General features: G+C 43.6%; 1 protein-coding gene across 1 annotated transcript in view; it reads left to right on the top strand.

Annotated features, from left to right (window-relative positions):
• The window catches only part of DOK7 (docking protein 7), a 549,432-nt gene that overhangs the window by 275,335 nt on the left and 256,313 nt on the right, over window positions 1–17,784 (top strand). The window contains exon 6 of the mRNA XM_086964146.1: window positions 2,933–3,040. Within this exon, the coding sequence (XP_086820272.1) occupies window positions 2,933–3,040 (108 nt within the window). The remainder of the gene's footprint in view (window positions 1–2,932; window positions 3,041–17,784) is intronic.

The raw sequence follows: 17,784 nt of genomic DNA, 5'->3' as shown, positions 1-17,784 counted from the left end.
ATTACTTTGGATTCGCTATCAAAATAATGAGGCAGGCGCTGGAAACTGGAAGGCAAGAAAAAGGTTTTTAACTGTCAAGAGGAGACCACGTCAACTGCAGACACCGGGATGTCTCAGTGAGGTGTTCTAACTGCATCTCTTTTGGCTCTTCCTTTTATACAGGTTTGGCACAATGCATCTGTTTTATTAACATGGTTAGACAAGCTTGGAGTCCTCGCCCCGGGCAGGTTCCCACACAAACCCAACAGTAATTATCCCCCTACCCAGGTCAAAACAGACAATGGTATCTCGCAGCTGGACCGTTCTTCAGGGTCTGAAACATGTGAGACCGGTCAGATCTAAGAGTCCGTTCTGTTGATTAAAACAGGTCCCATTGTTGGTAAAACAAGTCTCACTGTTTGTAGTGCAATACATCATGTCTGCAAGGGTCATTTTAGTGTCTGGGACCGGTTTGAGTAACTAGGTGCGGTGAGGGGAAGATTGTCCAAAGGTTTGTCTGTAAACAGAGATGAAAGGAAAAACGAGTTTGGGGCAGCAAGTGGCACTAAGGTTTGTCGTGACAATAGGGTTTATAGCCCCCAGCACACATATCAGGTTTGGTCAGAGAGTCAGAATGATGCTAGCAAGGACAGGGTGAAATGAAGGTGACCAACAGAGTACAAAATAGCTGTGATGGCTAAAATGGCTGCAGCTTACATGCACATAGAAATTGCCACTAAACAAGATGGCGCAGGCAATGTTCACGATCGTCATTTTACTTTTAACACATGGACATTCCGAAAATGCTTCTGTCATCTATATCCTTATTTAAATCTTTGAGAATATGGTATGAGAAAAGCAATGTAAATGTGAAATGATCCTGGTGTCTCTGAATTTGTTAAAAAACGAATCTTGTACCTCAGTCCTGGGATAATCTGGGCATCTTTTAATGTGCCTAATCAGACCCATTAACATTGCCATAGGAGGGAGAGGGTTCTTATTGACTCTGACGTCATGTCAAATATTGCTTTTTTAAAACCAATATATGTTTTTATTGACTTTGCACACAAAAATTGCATTAAATACATACGGAAGTCGATTTGTCAAATACTACATTCTTTAAAAAATAAACTATATTTTAGAAAGGATACAGATTATATTAAAGTTGTAACTTCGATATTTTAGTGCAATGCATGTGCCATAAATCACAATATCGTACAAAAAAAGTGCATTAATTTCAGCACTCGAATTAGGGGAAAAAACTCAACTTTTCACCATTGCAAACAATGCACAGCAAAAGGCACAGTACTATGCTGCTATCATGAATTCGCCTTTTAAATGACAGTTATGCATAGCTCCAGAGTCTCTAAAATACTCAGTGATAAATTTGATGGGGAGCCCTGGAATACAGCACTAAATCTGGTATACACTACAGTCAGTTGAAAGGCTCAAGAATGAGTGGGGCATGCCAGGAATTAAGAAGCTGCAAGGCTTCAGAAAATGGCACCTGTTGGGCATTTCACAACTTAAAGACATACTATACCGCAAAGAGTTAGTCACTTTTGCAAGCGTTCAGACGGAATACGACATGAACACAACCCAACACTACAAGTACTTACAGTTGAAACATGCTTGGCAGGCGCAGGGCCTAGACACTGATGACATCCCTGAATACACACCCTTAGAGGGACGACTCTTGATGGAGTAAATAGTGGAAAAAGATGTCTCTTGGACGTATAGAACAATAATAAACAATAAGCAAGATACACTGCAGAAATTGCAAAGGAAATGGGAATCGGAGCTGGGGGAGATGGACGATTTGGACTGGGAGATGGCATTGATGCATCCTCGAAAAGTAGCCATCCGATCGCGCCTCAGGCTGATTCAATACAAATACCTGCATAGGGCCTACTACGACAGAGCGCGACTGCACCGCATAGAAAGGGCAGAAACATTCACCTGTTTGCGTTGTCTAGGGTCAGAAGGCACATTTTATCATACAGTATGGGAGTGTTCTAAGATTCAAAGATACTGGACAACTCTGATGGGGGAGATGGAGAGTGTCCTGGACGAGACGATTTCACTCAACCCCTCGTTTGTTTTATTGGGAATATCCACGAACATTGACCTCCCTAAACCTAAGTTGGTCTTGCTGCAGCTAGGGTTGTTGGTCGCGAAACATGACATAGCTAAGGCGTGGGGGGCCGCAGCGGGTCTGTCTCTTTTTGAGTGGAGAAAGAGCACGGACATGTATATGCTAGGAGAGAAGACAACATATAAAGCATGGGGCTTCCCTAAAAAGTTTTGGAAAATATGGGAGCCTTAGCTTACACGCTATGGACTCTCGCTCGCTGATTCACAACGATTGTATATGGTTGGGTATATGGTTAGAAAGGGAAGATGGGGCCTACAATAATGCTCTGGCGCATAATAACATTGCTTGACTCTCCTTTACTGCTGATTGGATACGCTGCTGTCTACTTGAACATGTTTACATATCCCACTGATAACCACTGTTGTTGTCTTGCAATTAGAAAGCATTTCAATAAAAATATTTCCCCCCAAAAAAAGAATGAGGGGGCATTTTGTATAAAGATCACATATTGGGAAATAAATCATACCACGATTTCAGTGCTTGAGTTGTCACGGTGGTTGCATGTGGTGGGCACCTGCAGATGTTTTTGAAGGCCTGAGGCTCTATTATGAAGCATTGCCCTGGCTCAGAGCAGAACCGAGGACTTACTTTTATGCTTTTTCACAGCAAATTAATCAGGAAAAGGCGGGAAATTAGAAATATCTAACAGGCTCCCAAAATGTCTGTCTTCCCCACAACAACTAAAGAGTAATGTTGGCATCTCCATTTCTGCAGGGTGTAGCACATTTAACTATTCGACGTGCTGTACACATAATAGATTGTAGCTGCTGACACTACAATTCCATTTCCCCCCTGCAGATCCCAATGTAAATCCAGCATATATGGAGGAGCGAGTGGCCCACGAAGCTTTGGAAATAGAGAAGAGACTAAGCATTCTTTCCTACTCAAGTCGCCAGAGCAGCGGAGGTAAAACTACACAGTGCAAACTCGGTCCAATGTGTGTGTGTTTGTTCATTTGATCAATAGCAGCGATGATGTTATAAATGGAAAGTTGGCAGGGTGTGTATTACATTTCATGTTTGGGGGAAATATTGATTTAAAAAATGTGAATGTTCTCGCTAGACTCCTCTTCAAAAGTAGCTAATGAGCAATTGATGCCAATAAAGGCACCTTGAACATGTCATCGAGTGCTTCCGGCTTGGTGTTTGGTGCCAGAAACACCAGTGATACGTTTAACACCCAGCTCGCCCCTCGAAAACTGCCTAATGAAGAGCAAAACACTTTATGTCGTAGAGACTCAGTTATCCAGCTGCAAAGCTGCAGTGGAAAGGAGCGTCCTGTGAATCTTGACAATCTCCCTGTCTTGTGACGCATTCTTATGTAAGTCCTCTTTGTGCAAGGTTCGCGCTATGTTAAACTATCAAAAATAAAATGTGGATTCTGCCTGCCACACAGCAACTAAAGAGTTAATGACAAGGCATAAACCTTTAATGGCAGAAAGAGATACCCACCTAGTGGCTGAACTGTACAGTGTAAAAATCTCAATCCTTGCTTCCCTGCTTGACCAAATTGTGTGATCCGAAGGAAATAATTAATTTCAGCAAGACTCCTTTTTGTTCATTATCAGATATGAGAGAACCTTCAAATACATAAGTACAGGAGGTGCCCAGTGCAGAAAAGCTCTTGTGTTTGATTTAATATACTAAAATAATGCTCCTTCTACTACAAGAATCTAGCCCACATATTGAGTACACATGACAACTGACTTACCTCTTAGTTATCTAAGAGCATTGTCATGAGGGTGGGGGCAGGAATGTTTCCTTGTGCATGTTTTAAAACTCTCACTTTTAATAAATACTCAATACAGAGATATAATCGGAGTTACCAAGGTGAAACGCTTCCACATGTTAAAGAAATACACTTTTTTGTATTTTGAAAACACCTCACATTCCAGCATGATGTTGGTTGCATGAGTTATATGGCAAAATGGGTTTCGTCCCCCTGGAACTTCTTCAAGGCTTAGCATGCAAATGATGTTTACTGCATCACCACGCCAGCACCCTTTGGAGCTAACATACTCCATTTATGGAATACATCATTGTATCCACACTAGAAAACACAACCTGAAGAACATGCGGGAAACATAATTTGCATGCAAGGCCTTGAAGAAGTCCAAGGGGGACGAAACGCAACGGCTATCAATTGCATGCTGTGTTTTTAAGAGCAACTTATGAATAAAGAATATATTTTCTAAGGAAGAACGACTCGTACAATGATTTACTAAGAAGATATTACTTTGCTTTCTCTAATTGTGGACTATGGATTACAACATGTTACTTGTTTATCTAATTTTGAAATTGAGTGCTGAACTATGTTGTGTGTATATGCATCCCCTTGCTGATGTGGTTGAGCGCCATGGTGTAAAAATAGTGCCATACGCTGATGATACTTAACATATCATCTCCCTGAATCAGGACAATGGGACCTTCGCAGACGGTTTTCGAACCTGCTTGGCTAGCCTGGCAGAATGGAATGAACAGAGCTGCCTCAGACTGAATGAAGAAAAAATTGATGTACTAATCGTGGGGAAACTGCCAACTGCTTTGGGTCCAGTACTAACCCCAAAACCTCAAATAAAGAACCTGGGAATCTGGCTTGACATCTATCTCACTTTTGACAATCAGATGTCCAAACTTACAGGGGAATGTTTTGGCATTCTGAAAATGCTATGCAAGATCATTGGTCTCGTTCCAGAAGTGGTCAGGGAGACTGTAATCCAAGCACTCCTGGTCTCCAGACTCGATTCCTGTAACTTGCGCTACCTGAGTGCCACCCAAGGCAGACTAAATATGCTCCAAAGAGTAATAAACCGCAGCAGCCCAGCTGCTTCTGAATATGCCTTGATGCTCCTATCTGGTACCAGTTTCTTTGATTAAATCTGTTTATTTTTGTTATCTTTCATCATATAAAATAGTTGTGATAAAGCATGTACAAAATGGAATTTTTAGGAAGGCTTTTAGAGTCAACTAAACTTATGTGATTGACATTAAAGGGGGGGGGGATATGAATCTCAAAGGGGTTTAAAAAAAGTGAGGAGATACTTAGTACAAACTACTGAGACACAGGACAAATTGAAGTTTCAGATGCACATTGGTGAACATATATTGATGCCATCAAAAATAGAACCTGTGCTCAATCACTGTTCCCCCTCACTATCATTTGTGGTTGTCTGTCGTCAATATATGTTCACCAATGTGCGTCTGAAACTTCAATTTGTCCTGTGTCTGAAAAAAAAGTGGTTTCTGGAATTGAGTGAGTCTGACCTCAATCCCTTTGCTATGTGTTAACCACATTGCTGCTGCACATATTCCCCTCCGGTGCTGAGGGATAATAGCAATGGGTGTGGTCATGACGGAACGGTTCCGTCATCAGCACAGCTCCACTGTGCCTCATGACGGAACCGTTCCGTCATGAGCATCGAAGGGGTTAAATAGGTTGCACAGTACTGGCATTCAGTTTGTTCACTCTCAACTTGGCGCAGCCTTACTGTGCTTTTGCCAAAACCCTCGTTGTTTCCTTGCTACTTTAGCGGGTGCTGGCCCGCGAGGTTTCCCTGACGCGAAAGTGCGTCTTAGTCACGATAATTGATATTGTGGTTATCATTTGTGGTTTTCTACTATTTCTTATAGTTCAGTAATTTTTTCTTGAATGCTCTTTTTTTGTTCATATTGATCATGTATGCAAGTTTGTGTAGTGTGTAAATGGTATATGTTGTACGTCTAGTTCCAAAATTTTGATTCAATTATTTAACATGTCAGAAGACCAAACATGCGCATACAGCGAAGATCACATAAAAAAACTTTTGAGCGACCCTCCTTTGTTTGGCTCAGCCACTCTAAGCAGTAGTGCTCAGAGTAATAACGAATCAGACAAACTCATTCGCCTAAAGAAGAAGCAAATCCGAACTGACTTAAATGGCCACTATTTACTCCAACATCTCAGGTCAGGCACTATACCATCAGGACTGATAGTAAAGAATATACCAGTAATATTTACTGAAGACAACATCTATAAAAAAGGCTTTAGTTACATTGAAACCAAATGTAGCCGAGACCTGATGGTCTTGACTATTGAAACTGCGCAACGTTCATCAAAACTACAACTCGAAGAGATTGAGTCATTAGAGGCAGAAATTAAATCAAATCCTTTGATTCAAGATTCTGAGAATCTACTTGAAAAAGTTGAAAAAGATATATTGGAATTTAAAGACTACACGGTCCAACAAAAGGATAGTAATTTTGAAAGAGATAAACAAAACTTTACCTTTGAAAAAGCCTATCCATATCTTCAACAAGATTTCTACTCTCGACCTGAGGCGCGACGATTTCTCCCGGATAACCAGGGTAGATCGCGGACTAAATATTTGACTTTTTCAGATACTTCATCATCAGGAGGAAGTGATTCAGATCAAGGCGCTTCTCGTCCCCAATTCACACGTAGAGGTGGTTATCAAAACAACTTTCAACAACAGTACCAACAAAATTACCAACAAAGCAACCAACAACAACAACAATCTTTTTTAGCACAGGGCCAACAGAAAGCCAGAGGCAAAACGAGATTTCAACAACCTTGGGAGATATCCACGAGGAGACAGAACTACAAAAACTAGAGAAATCTTCTATCTATAATCTCTCTAATAAACTCCTCACCCCAACGGAAATAAGTGTCTTGGAAAAAGGACTCACCTTTGTCCCGTCAAAACCAACTGACTTCGTCCGACTAAAACTTGAATTCATCGAATTTTGCAGAAAAATTAGATTGATCACTTTCTTTTCGGATAAAGAAAGCTTGCAACAAACAGAAACTACAGGATTAAGAAGGAAATCCAGCTTCTGCCCACCCACACACAAAGTACCTAAAGAAGTCATTTATTTTGAAAAAACAGTATTATCCGCCATGGCAGCACAAGAGAAGAAGGGTAGTAGATTTGTTAAATCCAATCTGTCTAGAGTTTAGAAACAAGCGCTAGTTGCCATCAAAAATGATGAAAACATTATCGTGAAACAAGCCGATAAAGGCGGTGCCATTGTCATTTGGGGCACAAATGAATATGTAGCCAAAGCCACCAGACAACTATCAGATACAGAGTGCTATCGCAAAATCAACGCCGATCCAACTATTGAACTCAAAAATGAGCTATCAAAAATTTTGACCAGAGGCTCGGAGCAAGGGTTCCTTGGAAAAAATGAATATACCTATTTGATCAATAAACACCCGCGAACACCCTTATTTTATGTACTCCCCAAAGTACATAAGAATGAGCGAACACCACCAGGCAGACCCATTATTTCTGGGTGCGACTCACTATTTGAACCTGTGTCGAAATGTATTGATTTCTTTCTAAAACCGTTTACACTTGAAGTTAAATCTTTTCTTCAGGACACCACGGATTTTTTAAACAAATTACATCAATTTCCATTCAATGAAAATCATGATCTCCTGGTGAGTATGGGCATTGTGTCTTTATATACTCAAATCCCTCAAGATCAAGCATTGGAAGTGCTGGAACTTTATTTGAACAAACGGGCACGTCCGACCAAAATACCAACGGAATTCTTCTTGGAACTAGCCAGAATGGCATTGAAAAAAAACTACTTGAGATTCAAAGATGACTTCTACTTTCAAATAAAAGGAGTAGCCATGGGCTGTCCTTTTGCCCCGGAATTGGCGATTCTATTCATGAGCCAATACGAGGACAAATACATCCATAACAATAACCTGTTCCATCAATGGCTCGGTGGACGGGTCAGGTTCATTGACGACGTCTTTTTCACATGGTCTGGAACTTCTGAACAGCTTTTAACATTCCATGAATGGCTCAACAACAGAATAAAAGATATTAAGTTTAGTCTTCAAACATCTAAGACTCGCCTTTCTTTTTTGGACGTCGAAATATACTGCTCCAATGGTCAGTTGGTAACAACACTCTTTAAGAAGAAATCTGACTTGAAACAAAGCACTGGACTACTCAAGCAACCACCCAAGAAGCCTAAAACAGAACTTACTGGTAGGACAATTCCTCCGCATCCGGAGGAACTGCACCTTCAAGGATGAATACATGAACCATGCGAACGCTCTAAAAGAAAGACTACTAGAGCGTGGCTATCCGGCAAGACTACTTAAGCAGGCAATCAAACGAGCGTGGTGGACCCCACGCGAAGAACATTTGAAAAAGAAAGAGAAGAAACATCTACAACGCACAGTTTGCGTTTCAACCTATTGTCCATCGTCCAATTTCTTCAAAAAAATCATCCACCAAAATTGGCATCTGTTAAAAGATCTTGATATCCAACTTTCTGAAGTACCACTTTTCGCGTTCAAAAAAGATGAAAGTCTAGCAAATCAAATCGTCAGGGTAGCGGTACCCACAATTAAGGCGCCGACATTACGGGATTATGTCAATCTTCCCCCCATAACTGGACATCGAAAATGTGGCACATGCGTATGCTGCATCTCTACCATTGAGGGTAATTTGTTTCAATATGAAGGCATATCATGGAAACATGACCAATTTACAAACTGTAAGAAAGAAACATCGTCTATGGAATACTCTGCCCATGCAATAAATTGTATATTGGGAAGACAAACCAGGAAGCTAGACAAAGGATGTCGCAACACAAATCCCGGATAAAGAAAAATGTCCTGTCAGCTCCTCTTGTTCAACATTGGATTGACCATTCTCATGTAGAAAATGACCTAAAATGGACAATTATCTCTAAGATCGAGCATGATCCGAGAGGCGGAGACGTAGAGGCCAGACTGAGACAGCGAGAAGCATTGCTTATTCTCAAATTTAATACAACCATTTGTAGCCTCAATGAGATGTCAAAATTGTACAATTTATGATTAGAAGTCCTATTCTCCAATTTTCAATAAACGGATATCCTCATAAGAAGGAACAGAACTACCTCCCCAAAACAAATGTTAATTTGTCAGTGATTTAGTATTCATGGTTTCACAAAAATGTAACTTAATAATGCCTTCCATCCAGTACCATGATTTCCATTACAAATTTGCCTCCAACTTACAACTGACCCGTTATTGGAAATAAACTACAATTCCCAACAACCCCCGTGTCTGCGAACCCGTAATTTCCAACACCATCTCGCCTGCGAACCCGTAATCGGGATTTATTACATTATTGCTTTGTGGCCAACTCATAACTACGATTTGCCGCTTGTATTCATACAAGCCACTCACGATTACTGACATTGTCCCCCAATTGAAAAAGCTCAAGGCATGTACTTTTTGAAAAAACCTATTTTGGATTCATACGGGAATCGAACATTAGACAGAAGACTACAATTCCCTACACCACTTAGTTTTCCAACCCGGAAGTGAGACCCAATTTATGGTAGCTAACCCGGAGCCAATTACCGGCGCTCACATTCACGGAAGCGACCCATGGTAGAAGACATCGTTCCTAAACCGAGGTAATACGCTTGCTGGTTATTTCAAAATTCGTTAAAAGACTCCCGTTTTTGATTGGAGATTTATGCATTTCACGATGCGTTCAACATCTTCTTTAACAAACGCAGGAACGCTTTAACACGCTTCAAACAGCTTCCTTACAACGCCACGCACAGATGCCCAGTGCCGTAAAATGCGAACCCGGTTGTTTTTTAACATCTAAAATGTTGACCCTAAGGAGCCAGTGCAAACGAGTCGCAACTATCACTTTGTACTTGATTTATGCATATGACATATATACAGAAACAATCAATCCGGTAACCCTAAAAATTAACTCTTTTCCAGAAATACGGGAATTCAATTTCTCAAAAAACAAGTAATGGACATATTGGTCCCTCGGAACCTGAATACATGAGGATTCTGTTAAATCTTCAACCACCTTCATTCAAGTGAGTACTACCCATAGGACACCATTATCTGACAAATCTGACCACGCCTGATTCCATGACACTACTTACCTGACTTCTCCCCCCCTTTTTCAGTACTCAAAAAAGGAGAACTCTTTTCAACAGAACACAGGTAGGACCTGTTTGTGTGCTGAGCTGCATGTAAGTTGAGAGTGGTTCATGCTCCCACGACTGACAGTATGTTATTTAAATTATGTCTTGCAGATTTTTGTGTGTGGTCCTGAAGAGAATCCTTTGAGTTTCTAAGGGATTCGAAACGCGTCGACCCTGTTGACCTTGTTATCCTTGAATGTATAGACCAATCGAACACTAAATTGTATTGCAAAAGAAAAAGTTTTCTCGATGGTCTAATTTCTATGAACATCATAAGTATCTCTTCATTGAGTTGATTAGGTTGTACCTGCCATCAAAAATAGAACCTGTGCGGGGCCTAAAACAAAAAACAACAAAAAATTTATTTTCCTTCAATCACTGTTCCCCACTCACTATCATTTGTGGTTGTCTGTCGTCAATATATGTTCACCAATGTGCGTCTGAAACTTCAATTTGTCCTGTGTCTCAGTAGTTTGTACTACGTATCTCCTCACTTTTTTGAAACCCCTTTGAGATTCATATTCCCCCCCCCTTTAATGTCAATCACATAAGTTTAATTGACTCTAAAAGCCTTCCTAAAAATTCCATTTTGTACATGCTTTATCACAACTATTTTATATGATGAAAGATAACAAAAATAAACAGATTTAATCAAAGAAACTGGTGACTGAAAAAGTGGTTTCTGGAATTGAGTGAGTCTGACCTCAATCCCTTTGCTATGTGTTAAATAGGTTGCACAGTACTTGCATTCAGTTTGTTCACTCTCAACTTGGCGCAGCCTTACTGTGCTTTTGCCAAAACCCTCGTTGTTTCCTTCCTATCTGGTACCAGCGCTAATGAAACTGCACTGGCTCCTGATTAATAAAAAGGAATTCTTCAAAACCCTTTGTTTCTGCCATAAAACTCTGAGCAACAGAGGTCCCCGCTGAATTCATACACTGATTATGCCCTGCAGACCTAACAGGTGTCTTAGGTCTTCTGAAACCAGAATAGGAGCTTTGCCAAGGGTGAAAAGAGCTTGGATGGGTGCCCGTTCTTTCAGCCTCTTGTCCCCCAAACTGTAGAACTCCGTTCCACTTGACGTGAGGCAGCAATGGTCAGAACTGGCCTTTAAAAAGAAAAACTAACCCTGGCTGTTTAAAGCAACCTAATAGCCTCTCCCTTTTGTAGACTTGGCAGTTTGACCTCCTAGTGCTCCGTTTTGGAGTAACTAAGTGCTTTACAAATATAACACAACGTGATCAATAGTGTCCCAGTGGTTGAAATAAAAAAAAAAACGGCAGCGTCAGTCAAATAAACGGGCATGACCACGCAAAAAAGGCACTTTCCAATTGTAATATCTTAAAATGATGACTGCAACTGGTAATTGTAAGTAGATTCTTTAGTCATAGACAGAGCGCCGGGGATGCACAACTGATCACCTTGAAACGGTCGGCGCCAATGACATAAAATGGTCGCCTTCCGTTTCCTGTTCCCAGTGTTTCCTGTTCCGCCTAGCGGAACACTAGTGCGCTAACGCGAGAGCGTTACCACATATCTCCCCCCTTTACTCACAATGGATCAACAATAAAAGTTCTTACTTCCAGTCCATGTTAAAGTCCTTAAACCTCTCAGGTGTCTTCACTTCTCTTCCCACTCTGGTTCTCACCTTCATCGCTCCCTCTCTGCACTCCTGTTCCATGCTTTCTTTACCTTGATTACCACTCTTGTCTGTCATATCCTTATTCCTCTCTCCCTTCCGTTCGCTCCACTGTCCTTCTTGCTTTCCTGCGCCATTGTTATCCACGGTTACTTCCTGCTGTCCTTCTTCTACGTTCACATTACTTTCTCTGCTACTTTCTTCTCCTCCATCTTCTTCGACGTACTCTGGACCATCTTCCACTTCACATTCCTCTTTGATTGTCCTGCTGCACTTTGCCATCCTGTTCTGCGACCATACCTTTCCGTCGCTCAGCAAAGCCGATCGGTCGTACGGTTCCAAAACTTGTAATGGTGGCGAGAACTTGCTCTCACCCTTCTTCTTGTGGACTGCTAGTTTGACTCTTACCCAGTCCCCTTTCTCTAACTCTGCTCTCTTCACTTTGTGGTTCTTGTTGAAGTGTGTCGTATAGATCTCCTGTGCTCTTTCCAGGTTCCTTTTTACCACTGCTGGAGACCATCTGCTCTGTATCACCAACTTCCTCCACGCCTGATTGTCCTTGGTGAACGCTTCTCTCCCCCTCCAGACCTTGAAAGGGCTGAACCCGGTGCTGCCCGGCGTGATCCGGTATGCCCAGACCATTTTTTCCAGCTCCTTCTCCCAATCTAATCCGTCGTTGATGGCGGCTTGGATGGTTCCCATGATCACGCGGTTAAACCGCTCCACTTGGCCATTGCCCGCGGGATGGTAGATGGGTGGGTGCTTCACTTCTATCCCATTCCTTTCGGTGAAGGTTGTCCATTTTGTCGAAGTGAACTGAGGACCATTATCACTAATGATGATCTTCGGAATACCTTCTCTTAGGAATGTGGACTGTAGGAAGTTCACCACCGCCTCCGTGTCCATGTTTTCTCTTACTTCAATTTCCGGCCATTTGGAGAATTTGTCCACCAGAGCTACTACATATTTCTGAGTACCTGCTTTGTTTAGGACTGGTCCTAAAATGTCCACTGATAGCATTTCCCACGGTCCATCCAGTATGGGGAATTTCCCAAGGGGTGGTCTGATTAGATTTTGAGATTTGTCTGCTTTGGCGCAAGATTCGCACTGTCTCACGTGCCTTTCAACCTGTGTATCGATGGCCGGCCACCAGTAAGCTTGCCTGGCCAGGGCTTTGGTCTTGGTGATGCCCTGGTGTCCTTCGTGTAGTAAGGCCATCAGATGTTCCAGTACGCCCTTAGGGGGTATCACCTTGTCTCCTCTCATCATGAAAATGGAGTCCTCGGCTAGCGATAGTTCCTCTCTGACCTCCCAGTACCTTCGGAGCTCTTCTCTTAGATGTCTTTTCTCCGGCCATCCGTGGACAACATAGCCTTTGATGGCTTCCAGATCAGTATCTTCTTTGTATGCCTCCTCCCATTCTTGCTTACTTATTGCTTTCTCTGCTTCCTGGATAGTGGCAACCACATAGCCTTCCCATTCTTGGTCCTCTTGGTCGTTCCCAGCTTCCATGGCCGCCGCCCTGCTCAGGAAGTCCGCTACTTTGTTTTGTGGCCCGGGGATGTGTTCCACGTCGTACATAAAGTCTAACAGGCGCAGAGTCATTTTTGCAATCCTAGGCGTGGCATGCGCATGACCACTTGATGTTAAAACTCGGACTAAGGGCTTGTGATCCGTTCTTACTAAGAATCTCGCTCCCCACAGGTACTGACGGAATCTCTCCATGGCCCACACTACTGCCAGCATCTCCTTCTCCACCACGCTGAACTTTTCTTCGTTGGGGGCTAAGGATCTGGATGCGAAGCTGACAGTGTGTATCTCTCCTTTTTCAGTTTTCTGCATTAGGACTGCCCCCAGTCCTCGGTCACTTGAGTCCGTTGTGAGGATTGACTCTGCTTGGGGATCGAATCCCTGGAGTGGGATGGTAGCACTCATCTCTTTCTTTAGCGTTTCGAACTCTTCATGTTCTGCCTGACCCCACTGGAATCTATTCTTCTCTTTGAGCAGCTGTCGAAGGTGGTGCGTCTTGGAAGCGAATTGTGGCACAAACTTGCTGTAGTATTCGGCCATTCCTAAGAATGACCGAACGTCCTCCTTCTTGCACGGGGTGGGTGCATCTTGAATGGCCTTCATGTTGGCGGTTTTGGGCCTGATCCCGTCTTCACTTATTTCGTGGCCTAGATAGGTGACTGATTTCACTCCCAATCTGCATTTCGACCATTCGGCTGTCAGTCCATTGTCCTGTAGAATCTTGAACACTTTGTGGAGCTTCTCATTTTGGTTGTGCATGGACTTCCCCATAACGAGGATATCATCTTGAAAGAATTGAACGTCGACGACTCCTTTCAGCAATTTGTGCATCATCTTTTGGAAGACCGCGGCTGCTGAAGCTAAACCAAACGGCATCCTTAAGAATTCATAACAACCAAATGGTGTGATGAAGGAGGTGAGGTGTGTGCAGGAGGGGTGTAGCTTGACCTGATGGTAGGCCGACGACAGGTCCACCGTTGAAAACCATTTGATGTTCTTGGTCTTCGACAACATCTCGTTTATGCGTGGTGGGGGAATTTGTCGACGAGTATATTTTTGTTCAATTCCCTCAGGTCCACGCATAGCCTGACTTTGCCGTTGGGTTTTTGAGCTACCACCAAGGGAGAAAGCCACTCTGCACTTTCTATGGCTCTTATCACCCCTTCTTTCTCGAGTCTGTCTAGCTCTTGTTGTACTGCTTCTCTGCTCCTGAACGGGATGTTCCTCACTTTGTACACCACTGGCGTTGCTCCTTCCTTCAGCTTGATTAGGTGCTTGTATCTCGCCAGCTCCCCGATTTGTCCATTAAATACTCTTGGGTACGCCCTCTTCCAAGACTCCACGTCGTCTCTCTTCTCCATGTCATAAGCAGGATTTTCTCGATTCCACCCGGATTCAACTGGATCCCCAAGGCACCCTGGTCTCTCCAGCTCAGCACCGATGGGCCTTTCTCCGCTATGTACAGTTTGCACACGGCTTGGCGGTCCCTGAACTCGAACGTCAAAGGACAGTACCCCAACATTGGGATCTTTTGCCCGGTGTATGTGACTGGACGCAAGTCCATGGGACGTAGTCTTTCTCCATGTGTGGACACAAATTTGTCTTCCCATACTTTCCTCTGAATTATTGAGATGGGAGCTCCGCTGTCCGCTATCATCTCCAACGGTATCCCTCCGATGTGCATGTCTAATCGGGGCTTGTCATTTCCTGAGTCGTCCATCTCCAATACCTGGACATCTATGTACAGGATTTCCTCTTGGTCATCAGTTTCTTCAGATTCGTTGGTGTCGTCTTGCTGCTCTCGGTCAACGAACTTCACTGTAGTTCCTTTTGGTTTCCGGCGACACACTTTCTCGTAATGACCAAATATTCCGCAATACGAGCACTTTGCCCAGAACGCCGGGCATGCCCTGTCATTCCCCAGATGGTTGACACTCCCACATCTGTAGCAGCTCGGACGTCCTCCCTTATTCCCTCTCTGGTCTGTGGGATAGGTGGACTTCTGCTTCCTGCCATCTGGATGTTTCGGCGGCTCCTTTTGCTTAGGGCGTTCCCCTCTTTGTCGTGTCGATATCTGGCACACCGACTGCGTACCTCCTGTTTCTTTCTTTGCTGCTTGGGCGCAGCGTTTTGACAGTTCAGCTTTCTTGACCATGGCCCAGATTTCTTTGAGTGGGGCATCTCCGTTCACCCATAATTTTTCCTGGACATGGGCGCTCGACGTGTGCATGATGATCTGGTCTCGGATAAGATCGTCATGTAGTGCGCCGAATTTGCATGAGATGGCAAGTTTTTGTAGGGCAACTACATATTCATCTACAGTCTCGCTGCTCTTTTGCTTCCTTTGGAAAAAGTTGTACCGGTCAATCGCGACACACACCACAGGCCGGAAGTGTGCATCTAGGTCGGCTATGGCGTGGCTGAAGACATCAGTGTCTCCGGCATCTCTTTCCACCTTCACGATGGTGTCGTAGATTCTGATCCCTTCCGGGCCTAGGTTGTGTAGCAGGATTTTTTTTCTTCTTTTGCTGGAGTATGGGACGCCTGCCTCTTCCTCTAACGCGTCGAGGTAGTTAAGGAAATACCTCTTCCAGTCCTCCCAAAGCCTCTCCGGTTCCCCTGGATTGGTTAGGAACGGTACCAGTTGCGTGAGGGATGACGAGTGCACCGCCATTCTTCCCGCTCTGTTCCTGGTGGGTTGGACAGAGATTGTCTTCCCTTGGGGGCTGCCTGGAGTGTTCTGCTTGGTTGGGTCCCCCTCTTCAGGGTCACTCTCGCTATCTTCTCCTAGCTGAGCTTGGGAAGGGGTGGGTAGTGTCTGCGCCCCTGCCCCTCCTACCGCCTGGGCGTCCGTTATCTCTTCAGAGCGAGCGGTGGATGACTCCCCTCTGCCCTCTCTCTGTTCCGCCAGTTTGCCTGGCTGATCTTATTCTCCTTGGGGCGATGCTCCCACTGCTCCTCGGGTCACCCCCTGCTCGCGCGGGCACTGTCGCTATGCTCGCTCGCTCGAGCTGCTGTGGTGTTCGGTGACCTGGGCGCTCGCGGGCCTACCTCCACTGCCTGAACATCCAGTGTACCACAGGCTGGGGTGCGCTCCTTGAGTTGCCAGGTGTAGCCCTCTGCCAGGTGTAGCCCTCTGCCACGCTCCGTCTTGGTGTGTTCTACTTCGATTGCCAGCACGCTTGATTCCTCGACCTCTGTTGCTCTTCTGCAATCAGTCCTGGGGTTCTGCGTTATAACGGAAGCCTCGTCGCCATTGTAATATCTTAAAATGATGACTGCAACTGGTAATTGTAAGTAGATTCTTTATTCATAGACGGAGCGCCGGGGATGCACAACTGATCACCTTGAAACGGTCGGCGCCAATGACATAAAATGGTCGCCTTCCGTTTCCTGTTCCCCGTGTTTCCTGTTCCGCCTAGCGGAACACTAGTGCGCTAACGCGAGAGCGTTACCACACCAATGCAAATTAATTTAAAAACTAGACCTTTCAAGTGTACACACTAAAGAAGTGTTTCAAATGCTGACAAATAGAACAAAGAAGCAAAACAAGTTGCAATAATTCACAGTGAAAGGCAAGAAAACGTATTCTGTGAAAGTCAGTTGAGAGTGTAAGGTGACATTTCCTATTCAGTTGATCAAACTGCTACCTAGAAACTGGCTTGTGTTGTTGTTCTTATATTCCTAACAAGCTGTGTTCTCCTTAATGGGAGGTTATTGGAAGATTGCATTTGCCTGAAAATAAGCCAAAAGCCAGAATAGGCACATAATTCACTACTTTCTTACGAATAAGGTGTCAATGATTGGCCCCTAAATGCCTACAGAGTGACCTGCCTTTTGATGCAATTATGGTGCATGCAGTGAACCTCTCAGTTGGTTGTGCTGTGTAAGCGAGGATTCTGGCCTGGATGATTTTAAAGGGTGTGTGTTGGCAGGAAGGGAGTCCTCTCACACCTAACCCAACTGAAGTCTGTAGTTCACACCCACTTCCGATGGAGAGATTGTGGTTTTAAAGGAACCCTTTCTTTGGAAATTCAAGAAAAAAGACTAGTGAGATTGTTTTCTGTATTCTGTATTCTAAAATGTGCACAAATATAAAATATAAAATATCTTTTTTTTTAAATGTATCAAGAGAAGTATTGAACATTTGAGCCTAGAGCTTTAATTACATGTAGATGTGTGCAGATTGTTTTGCTGGGTTTAAAACATGCAATGATGTCTTACCTTGTAGTCTATGTATGAATCAGTGATTGTATATCAGGGACCCCCTTTGATTTTGGTCAGTATAAAATGTTTGCATTATATTTACCTCATATATCCATTTTCCTCTGGTTGGAGAATTTTCTTTTGTCATTCCCTCCATGAAACAATGTTTCCTGTTGCTCGTGTGTCGCTCGCGAACAAACTAAAAGATGTCTACACACAAATGTTGGCTGTGAACAAACTATTTCCTTGAGGGCTGTGTGTCATCATTTATCCTACTGTTGAATCTTTGCTCTCCTATACAAACA

Source organism: Lissotriton vulgaris, chromosome 3_2 (genome assembly GCF_964263255.1).
Source record: "Lissotriton vulgaris chromosome 3_2, aLisVul1.2, whole genome shotgun sequence".
In the NCBI taxonomy this organism is placed as follows: domain Eukaryota; kingdom Metazoa; phylum Chordata; class Amphibia; order Caudata; family Salamandridae; genus Lissotriton; species Lissotriton vulgaris.
This window is presented reverse-complemented; position numbering and strand designations above follow the sequence as displayed.